This window comes from Cebidichthys violaceus, unplaced genomic scaffold (assembly GCF_023349555.1).
Source record: "Cebidichthys violaceus isolate CVI_PGR_0920_01 unplaced genomic scaffold, fCebVio1.0.p SCAF_2, whole genome shotgun sequence".
In the NCBI taxonomy this organism is placed as follows: Eukaryota; Metazoa; Chordata; class Actinopteri; order Perciformes; family Stichaeidae; genus Cebidichthys; species Cebidichthys violaceus.
Genome location: NW_027176372.1, coordinates 11,466,966 through 11,477,701, shown reverse-complemented (window position 1 = coordinate 11,477,701; position 10,736 = coordinate 11,466,966). Strand labels below are relative to the sequence as shown.

The 10,736-nt window shown below is 43.4% G+C and overlaps 1 protein-coding gene across 1 annotated transcript; it reads left to right on the top strand.

Annotated features, from left to right (window-relative positions):
- The first annotated feature begins 460 nt into the window (after nucleotides 1–460).
- On the top strand, nucleotides 461–7,837 carry hmmr (hyaluronan-mediated motility receptor (RHAMM)). Its single transcript, XM_068715375.1, has 20 exons — nucleotides 461–542; nucleotides 817–915; nucleotides 1,019–1,095; nucleotides 1,228–1,305; nucleotides 1,477–1,665; nucleotides 1,798–1,884; nucleotides 2,009–2,120; nucleotides 2,207–2,272; nucleotides 2,518–2,591; nucleotides 2,698–2,768; nucleotides 2,850–3,217; nucleotides 3,310–3,458; nucleotides 3,554–3,789; nucleotides 5,252–5,368; nucleotides 5,475–5,675; nucleotides 5,771–6,478; nucleotides 6,578–6,650; nucleotides 6,924–7,100; nucleotides 7,175–7,328; nucleotides 7,445–7,837. The coding sequence occupies exons 1-20, from the start codon at nucleotides 497–499 to the stop codon at nucleotides 7,459–7,461; spliced, it is 3,099 nt and encodes a 1,032-aa protein (XP_068571476.1). The 5' UTR covers nucleotides 461–496; the 3' UTR covers nucleotides 7,462–7,837.
- Nucleotides 7,838–10,736: the final 2,899 nt, after the last annotated feature.

Sequence of the window (10,736 nt, the reverse complement as noted above, 5' to 3'; positions counted from 1 at the left end):
TGTCGTTTTTTAGAAACATATTATACTGCTATGGTATGAAACTCACTTGATGTGACCTGGGAAGGCTCAACCCCCGGTGCAGGAAAGTCGTTATGGATAATAATGATTGGATGGACAGTATAAATGCTACAAATACTTTATAACGTATTAGACGGTTTAGATGGGATAGAACTAGGTGCTTTACAAACTTCTTGCGAGCAACAGGATTGATGGTGAAAGTGGTTGGGAACATAGAAATTGACTGAAACCGGAAGATGACAGTAATGCAACAAAAAAGATGCAAGCTGCCGTTAAACAGAAGAAAGAAGAAGAAAAAGATGGGCGGGACGGCGTCATCTAGGACTGGCTGCCTATTGGCCACACGTACGTAAACGTACGTCTGACGTTATTTTGAAATTTCAGCGGTCGAGCTGTTGTTGTGTGTCATTGGGAGCTGCGCTGCAGCTTCGTCGATACGGTTGGAAATTCAAAAATAGTTACATACGGTGGATAAAAAATGTCTTTTTCAAGAGCCCCTTTGAAAAGGTTCAACGAGAACGTAGGTAAGTGACGTTCAAAAGCCACAGTAGCTAGTAGCATGTTGGCAAGTTATCCTCTCAAGTTATTCAACAGTTACGTTAGCTTTTAAGTAGTTAGCTTATGTTAGCTCACATGCGTACAGTTAGGTAATGTTAAGGTAACACAAAGTTAACTAGTTACCCTCAAAGTTAGTGGAACCAAGTAAAACAAAGCAAGCTAACGTATGTTAGATGGCTAAACCAACAAAGAAGTAACTTTGCATCTGTAACCTGGCTAATGTTGTGCACTTGGCCGAAGGTTGTGCTCCTGCTCCGGGGTCCTATGAGGTCAAACCTGGGGACCTGAAGGGAGCAGCTTCCTTCGACAAATCTGATCGATTCAGAATTGTTAAGGCAGGTGGGTACACGTGATTAGCAAAATGCAACAAGGAAAGAATACTTTGAACGTTAGCTAAAACATAACGTTTTCTGCCACCTGTTTTCGTTATCTGTATCTCCAGCCGCTATGCCACCACCATCGCCCTCCAGAAATGCCCTAATGTCACCTGTCCGCAGGACGATGTCGGTTGATGGTCTTGTAAGTTGTCTTTTTTCAGCGTGTAACGCTAATAACTTTTCCACTTACCCGGCTCCTCAGTAACAGATCAGCTATTTCAAAATGTGCTCCTGTCAAAAAAAGTAACCCACTTGATGTCTTGTGAAATCCTAGGTTGAAGGTTCAAGTGTAAAGAAGGATAAGAATGCCATGACCATGGAAAGGAAGCAGCAGAAACTCTTAGAGAGAGAGGTAGCTACACTACATAAGGTTTACCACAAAAATGTTATGTTTTCTGTTATCAGTGGCTTGTGTCCTTTGTCATAACTGAGCAAACGGTAAATCGACAGATGTTTACACGGTCCTTGTTCCTATAACTGCAGATGTTGAAATCGTCATGACCGTAGCTTTGTTTCCGTCCAGATGAGGTCACTGGTTCAGCAGCGAGGGGAGCAGGACCGTCGCTTGTTGGCTCTAGAAGAGGATCTGAAGAAAGTGGAGGCCAAGCTGCTGGCTGCAGTCAGGGAGAAGACGGGCCTCGCTGCCAATGTTACCACACTTGACAGACAGCTGGTAGAGCTCAAGAAGGTCAACGAGTTCCTAAAAAACAAGGTGTGCTTGGTTTTGATGTAAACTTTTTGTATATTTAGAAATCCTGTCTTGATTACGCCTTGATGAGTGTCTTAGCTGCTAAAAAGTTTTATGTGCGTAAAAAATGTGACTGAGTGCATGTTTTTTTTTTAGGTTTCTGCTGACGCCACAAAAAAGAGAATAATTTCTCTCACAATGGACTTGATGGAGGCCAGGAACACTTTGGATGTTAAAAACAAGGTATGACTTGTGTACTTTTAATAAATAAAAACTCAATAAGTTTGATCAAAGCTAATCACATTTTCAGCTGCAGTGGATGCTTATGTATTTGTGTGTTTGTTTGTTTGTTTGTTTGTTTGTCCAGGAGTTAAATGTCCTGCGGATTAACACTGAAGGCCAAGCTAAAGTGCTAGAATCTGACCTGCAAGCTGCCAGGGCTACTGTCACTGCTCTGAAAGACAGGAATAAAGACTTGGGTAAGATTGAACAGCATCAGATAGTGCTACTAGCAATACAAACATGCTTGCATATATTGAGGAATATGATTTCTACCTTTTTATAGAGGACCTTCGTCAAGTGACCAAAACTCAGAACAAAGAGCTGGAGAATGAGAATGCTAGATTGCAAGGTGAGTTCTGTGTGTATGGCCCGGTCGTTTTCTCTTTGTTTACCCATAGCTTCTAAAAAAAAAAAAGAATCTCTGGACTGTATGCCAGATTTGTCCACCTGTCTTGTGCATACAAGATGTATACATGTCCGTATTAATGCCCTTGATGTACAAAGAAACACCACAGGTTACAGGTAGCAGTGTTCCTGCATGTGTGTGTGCCTGCTTTCTTATCCTATTACTAATTATTCGGTGTTATTTTCCAGCTGTTATACGGGAGCTGAGGGAGGAGATCAGAGTTGTGCAGGAATACCTGGACGAAGCCAATGATCAGATTCAGGTATCAACTCTGCCTATAGAACAATTCTTACAAAAGTGGACATCTTTACATGATAGTTTCTATTAAAAAAAAAAGAAGCATGCTTTACCTCTCTGTGTGTTTATAGGATCTCCGTTTGAAGCTCCGAGAGAAGACCCAGGAGAACACTGTTGCTGGTTCTCAGTTGGAGAAAGTGACGTAAGCAAACACCTAATGGTTTCTCCAAGCAGGTTAGATCTGCACTTTATACCATGACACTAATTTTCCACTTTTCCACAGGCAACTAGAGACTGACCTGGACCAGCGCACTACTGAGCTAGAAACCATTCAGGGTGTGTTAAGGCAAAAAGAGGAGGATGCACAGAAATTCCAGCAAGCGCTGCAGGCGTCAAAGGATGCTTTAGTGGAGGTGGAGAAGAGGTTGGAGACCCAAGAGCTGGAGCTTCAATCTTCACAAAGGTCAGTGAGTGACATGGAGGAGCAAATGGAGTCGGCCAACCAAAAAGTTCAGGATTCCCAAGCGACGGTTCGACAGCAGGAGGCAGAGCTCACTCGACTGAGAGAGGTGCTCAGAAGGACGGAGAAGGAGCTGGACGAGCGAGTGGCACATCTGGAACAGAGGTGTATGTTCTCTGAGGAAGAGAGAAGTATGTTCACCAAGATCCATTTACGATGATAACTTAAATTGCAAAAATACATTGACGGTTATGTAATGCATATATTGTATTTTTTCTTTAAGGCAAGACTCAGGAGGAGGGAATGAGGAGAGTGGAGGAGTTGAAAACAGAGATCCTCTTGCTAAAGGAAGCTAAAAAAGACGAGAAAAGTACTCAGATTCAACGCCAGCAAGAACATGCTGCTCTTACTGAAGAACTGACAAAAGAAAAGGTTTCACAATCTTTATTAGTCTCACATGGCGCGTTCTTTTTAGATTCAGTGCCAGATCACCTGAGCTGCGACTGACTCTTTCTTCTTTCCGACAGGCACTTGTGGACTCCCTGTCTGTGCTGGTGGAGCAGGAGAGGGAGGAGGCAGAGGAGCGGCTGAGACAGCTAAAGGAGGAGATGGAGGAGGTGCTGGGAGAGCTTGCTGTCCTGGAGGACCAGGAGCAGAGGAGGCAGGAGGTGTCGGAGAGGAATCAGGAGTCCCTCCAGAGGCTGCAGGAGGACTACAACGAGCTGGAGGGACAGCTGAGTGATACCAGGGCACTGTTGGACAGGTGAGCAACCAAAGGCCACGCATACCGATGAGATGTGTTGACAGAAAACGTATTACGGTGACGTCTGAAAGTCATGCTTGCATTAACGACGTACTCCTCACTGCACTTGGAAAACCAAACTTTTTTTTGGATTTGTTGCCACCGCCTGCTTGCTATTATTTAGAGTCGGCGGCAGCTGGGAGCGTGTCCCGGCATCCACTGAGCATAAAGTAAAGAAAAATAATTGACAGGTTGCCGGACCATCACAGCTCTGACACAGAGAGTGGGTCACTGTCTATTTTTGTGTAAGCCCAATTTCAATGATTGCAAGTAACCTCACCACCTCATCTTTGAAATGTGAGGGGAAGCAGGGCACCAGTTGGAGGGAATCTTTATTTATTTGATCAGAAAGTTAAGAGTGGAGACAGATAAAATAGTAGTGTTTCTATGTGCACCTTACAACCAGACTGCAGCTAAAAGATATTTTCTTTATCACTTCATTATTTTGTCAGTTTTGTTTTCGGGATTTATTCTTTAGTTTATGAAATGCCAGAGCCCAGGATGACCCCTTCCTGTTTTATCCAACCAGAAGTCAAGGATATTCAGTTTATTATCATAGGTTACTATGTAATAAGGTACAGATTACTAGTTACCCTGTTCAAATGTAATAAATAATTTAACTAGTTTAGTTACTTCAAAGTAATGTAAATGTAATGTAAATTAGCAGTATTACATTTCATTACTTTTCAAATAAATGTTTAAACTGGGTAATAAAGCTGGACAGTCCTAAAAACATAAATTGAAACCAGGCCGTGTTCAGTACTCAACACTATTACTGTCAAACATTCATTAAAGTTCCTCCATATAGCTTCAATTTAGATTGGATAACATAATACACTTTATATACTACATACGCAATTGTTCGAAAACAATATAATCAGATGTAACCCCTTTTGTTATCACAAACATTTTTATTAGTAAATGTAATTTAATTGCACAAGTTTTCTCTGTTACTGATTTATAATGATATTTATTTTGTAATTCATTAACATAATTCTGTTGCATGTAACTAGTTACTCCCCAGCACTGAACATGACAACTAAAGCAGCAAATTGCCAGATTTGAGCAGCTGGGAACCGGTTAATGTTTGGTATTTTGCCGTGTAAAATGTCCTAAACGGTTTATTGATGACCAAAGTAGGTTAATTTTTCTCCCAATCGACTGTTTGGTTTAGCGGCTACATATATTCGCTCTACTGCATCGCTGGGAGACTTTCAGATATTCTAATGATTTATTGACAGGACCAATATTTCAGAATTCTTTATTATTTAAGGTACATTTCCACAAGCATAAGACGTCTGTCATATTTAGAAAAGACCAAAATAAAAGATGTAAATGGTAATCTTTTGATAGATGATTGTATCAGTAATGTCAAGAGACCTACCACCTATAAACACACCAAAACTGTGCTTATCATTTTTAGTAAGAGCAACGATGTGGCCGCTTTGAAAGAGGAGCATTCTTCGGCCATGATGGAACTCCAAGAGGCACACGCCAACTCACTGAGCAAGATGGGAGACATTGTCACAGAGCTGAAAAGGTGAGCGCTCCGGTTGTCAGTATTTCTGGAATGTGAGTTGGATTCGTGTTGAGGTTAAATTTCAGTCAATGTGTAGCCTTCACACACCGCTCCGCTTACTTTTCAGCACCAGAGAGGCTCTGCAGGGAGCAGAGGGGAGACAGAAAGAACTGGAAGCGGATATGGACAGAGTGACGCAACAGATGAAGGAGGAGATGGACAAAATCGTTCAACAGAAAGAGGAGGAGGTCAACCGAGTGAAGGAGGGCTTGGAGGAGCACCAAGAGAGGCAGTTAGCTGAGGCAAAAGCCAGGGAGGAGAATTCAAGGTATGCTTTGAAATCCCTGAGTCTGCGTTAAAGTAACTGTCACTTTTCCATCTTTTTTTTTTTTTATACATTCCCTTTTCTCCATGACTTGATAGAAAGTTGCTGGAGGTGCAAACTTGCCTTGCACAAAAAGATGAGGAGATAAAGGCCATGGGGACGAGCCACGCCGCCCTGATCAATCAGCTACAGCAGGAGCTACAGCTGCAGACAAAAGAGAGAGAAGAGGCACGGGGGAACCTAGAGGAACAGAGAAGTCTGCTCCAAAATGAGAATGAAAAGGCCCAGAAAGTGCTAGAGGAGGTCAACCAGCAAAAAGGGGAAATAATGGAACAGCTCCAACAAGAAAGAGAAGAGAAAGTTCAAGTTCAGACAGCCCTTCAGGGGGAAAGGGGAGCATTGGAGGCTGAAAGAGAAGACCTCCAGCAGGTCAGGTCAGAGGTGGTCCGGCTACAGATTGAGCTTGAGAGAGTAGACGAGGAAAGGAAGAGTCTTCTGTCTCAAGTAGCACTCATGGACCAGTCCAGGCTTGCTCTTGAACATCAACTAAACATGGCAGAGCAGGACAGAAACCAGCCTCGCCCGGATGAGGTTGAACAAGAGGGTTTGATTTTCCAGGCCCAATTAGACCTCATGGAGGAGAAGACACAGACTCAGCACCGCGAGTTGGAAGAGCTAAGACAAGATGGACGAGCTCTGCAGGAGCAGGTGGAGGTACTGACTCAGGAAAAGGTCACGTTGCAGTGGGAGTTGGAGGAGCAGCGGCAGGAACTTCAAAGACAAATAAATGAAGCGCAGGAGAAAAGGTGTGCAAGATTGGATTCTTAATGTGTGCAATTTTGAGTCATGAGTTGTTTGTTTTTTAATTATTAGCACATTTTAACTCCTCATTCCTTTCCTCTAAGCTCCCAAGTTTCAGAGACCGAACACTGGAGGAAACAATATGAGGAGCTGTTTGCGAAAGTCAGGCCCTTCCAGGTCAGTCATTTCCACACCAGGTCGAATATGAAATGTCAGTATAGCCCAAACTATGTGCAATGTGAAAGGTGTTTGTTGTTGGGATGCAACCACAGATATTTATCACCCATCTCTGCAGTTTTTAGGAGCATTTTAGTGGTCTTTTTAGCACAGTTTTGATTAAGTTTCACCGCTCTCATCAACCTTGTTTCCAGCTGTATGTCGTTGTTGTTATAGCAGCTTGTCGCTGAGTTTAAAAATCCTCTCCATGTTCATGCGGTTGTGCGCCCACAGGAGCAGCTCAATGCGTTTGCAGCCGAGCGAAATGCACTCCTCAATGAAAATGGAGCAAACCAGGAGGAGTTGAACAAGTTGTCCGATGCCTACGCCCGTCTGCTGGGCCACCAGAACCAGAAGCAGAAGATCAAACATGTGATGAAGCTGAAAGATGAGAATGTCAGCCTAAAACAGGTGATGCATGAGAACAGCACCGACTGCTTTCCTCTCAAGAGCCTGTCCTTCATCCTCTCTTTACGTTTGCGTAGGAGGTGTCTAAGCTTCGGTCCCAGGTGAGCCGGCAGAAGAGCGATCTGGAGCAGCTGAAGTCGAAGCACCCCGGTCCTCCTCGTCGTAGGTTTGATCCCAGCAAAGCTTTCCATCACGACAAGGAGAACAGGCGAACAGAAACCCTTAAAGAAGGTGCGTACTAAACTGCAACACAATGAAACCATATAAGAGTAGAGCTTCGTCGATATGAGATATGTGATGAGAATTGAACGGTTATGTGATTTTTTGTTCTTTGCTTGTTTTGTCAGGAAATCATTATGCATAATGGAGCTCTTCTGCCAGACAAGAACTGAAAACTGAATTAAATTTCTATGGTTTGGTCTTTTTTATACTTCTTATTTGTGTCAGTTTTGTTAACCGGCTTCGTACTGGCTGCTGTTTAACAGCCTTTTGTGTCAAATTGTTACACAGAGTGAGGATGTATGTTTCCGTTTAGATTTCAATAAGAAATGTTAGCAGCAGATTGTATGTGTTCGGGAGCAGTGTGTTAAAATAATGAGGAAATGGATTGCTGTAAGTCTACACACAATCCGGATAACAACAGCACAGTCAGCATTAGAATAGGAGATACTTTTAACAATTCTTAGGGCAGCAGAGCCAGCAACTTCTTCCTAAATCTTTCTTCTTTGTAAATAAAGACAACTTTTAATACACTTCTTAAACAAACGCATTACTGAGATTTATTTACTTCCCAAGTGTAACAATGCTTTATTTATTTTGATTTATTTGGATGTTCTCGGCCATGTCTGTCCTCAGCCAGTAGAGGGCACTGTAGGACTGCAGCCACAGGTTGGAGCACAGCAAAAGGCCATTGCAACTCATGTTTCATCCACACTACACACCCGCTACAAAGAACACAACTTCCCCATCTTTGTAGAGAGGAGCCTCGGGTTTTGGGTCATGAAGCTTTATTTCCTTCAGTTGATAAGACAGAGCCAGCAAGTATTGGGCCAGAAATTGACCTTTTTACAAGCTAGTTGTGGAGTGACGAGCCAGTTGCACTAGCCCTCCAGGTAGTAAATGCTGCGTAACTTATGGCAGCGCTGCGCCACGGTGCCTCTCTTCACCTCGGGGGCCTTCCACAGCTGCCGCTCCTGTCTGGCCCTTTTTTGATGTGGAGAAAGTTTCCACAGCCACGTGTTAAGAAGTCCTGCTGTTGCTATGCAAAGCTCCAGTTCATCAAACTACCATTTAAAACTCTTCACACTTTAATGGAGACTTAATGGCTAGGCAATCAGATATCCCTTATCCACTTAGTCTTGTTAGCCTCCACTTCAAGAGGAGATATGATGGAGCTCCAACAGAGGCGTATCATGGCTGACACCTCTGAAGTTAAATTCAAAATAGCAACACATCGTTTGAAGGGGAACATCCAAATAATGCCTTGTGGGAATAATAACGAATTTGGGGATTTCGCAAGGTTTGTTATTGGAGATGTTAAAAGCGACTATGAAACCAAAAAGGCTGAATTCAAACGAGGCCAGAGACGTGCTTTGCACACTAATGATGGTTCGGACAAATACATAGATTAAGTTTCCAGCATGTTGTCTCTTTAACATTTTTCCTCCAGCCAGGATCCAAATTGGCATTCTCATTAGACTGAGTCTGAACTTTGAACATGGTGGGCAGTGACTGCAGAGACGCGTAACCAGCCTGACGTGTCTGGAGCAATGTCGCACTGTTCCTCTCTGAACTCCCACTGTCAGGGGGACAATTATAACCTAATTTACTCAAGTCAAACAGAATAAGTCGAAACAGTTCCCTCAGTTAACATGGCCTCGCCGAGCAGATGTTCCAAATCCCGCTCGTGGGGTTAGTTTGGACTGGAGAAAAAGCCCCGCTCTCCACATGCGTTGTGGAGGGTGTTCACCGGGTGGGAGACACGGGTTTTGCGGCGGGGGGGAGAGGACACCTCCGTAAAGTAGAGCGTGGACAGGAACGCCATGGACACCGCACATGGTACCCCGGCCATAGGAGGGAGACACATAAAGACATGTTCACATAAAATGGTACACATCTGATCAACTTTTTGTTATGCTAGATTTCAAAGACAAATGGTAGAACTGAATCCACCCTTCAATATTTAATACGTCGAGGCCTCGATAGTTGAAAGCTAAAGGGATGAAGTGATGTTTAAATTTGATCAGACTTTTCTTGATGACACCCGGGCATTACAAGACCACTTTCTTTTAATAACGTTCGATATAGATATTTTTACGTCGTTCCTGTGAAATTCTACCAGATAGCTTGAGGCTTTGAGAGTATAATAACTCTGAGATGGCGCTGAGGGCACGCAGCAACACCCCAAACTCAATTAAGAGCTTTGAAGTGAGCCGAAAACTGAACAATTCATTATTTCATTGGAAATCAAAGGCCAGGGATGAAAAGCTTCGGTGCAACAAGGTCTGCTGAAAAGTCATTAGATGATATTTGACTCAAATCTCTAAATCTGACAATTATTGTTAGCCTAAGCGGGCGATGTCAAAGATCAAGAAAAGTGATTGGTGCAGAGATTCTATCTTCATGACCTGGCGTGACTTCAAGCTGTTATTTACCGATGATTCTGAATTCCTGAAATAATTGGATAGTCAACCCCAGTGTCCAACATCAATAAGACAACATTCAGTCATTTTCTCAAAGCGCCACCAAAAAGACTGTCCTCACATCACCGTGAATACCGTCAGGGTACCTTCAAGGTCCCGCAACACCTTGCTCTCCAGTTTAGCAGCTAAAGTGCTCCAGACTGGGAATCATCGGTCCAAGATTACAGACTTGTCATTAGTGTTATTAGTCAAATAGCCATTTGTGATGGATATTCTCCAGAGCTGGAAGTTCAGCTCCTGTTTCAAGGTGAAAAACATATTTAGCAGTCATTTGGAAACTATATAGACCTTTTGTGGACATCTTGTAGTGCACTGCAGATTATTGGATTGAAAATTAATCATTTTAACGGTGTCTTTAACAATGCACCTGTGCCAGGCATTACAGCATTGGCAGAGCGCTCTATCTGGCCTGCCACTCCTCTATCCCTCTTGGCTGTGTGCCAGGCTCCTTGGCACACCAGATTGGTTGAATTATAGATCCTGCCTGTGCTACTCTTTACTTTCATCCCTGGTTATTGAACACATCAATTTTAAAACTGGAGATCTTGGGGGAATACAGAGAAACTTGCTTTTCACTGTGTTTTGAGCCCTCAGTGCAGCAGAGCAGTTGGTAGTTAGAAATGAAAAAGGCCAAGGCCTAAAGCACTAGAAAGGTACAGAGAACATCTCCACCTGGCCACCTTTCCCCTTTACAACGGCGCCTGGGAGGTGAGAGAGAGCGTCGTCACCCATAACCATACCCAACTCAACCCATGCTGTCTGGTGTCCTGACTGGCACCGCTCCCGCGCTGACAAACACCATATGTCATGTTCTGGTCACAAAGTGTAGCTTAGAGGACTTCCAGGTCTGTCAGTGACTATAAGTGGTGAGTTTAAAGCGGCGTCAAGAGGCAACTGTGAGAAGTTAGTCTTTATCAGTCTGTCTATCTCTGTCTTA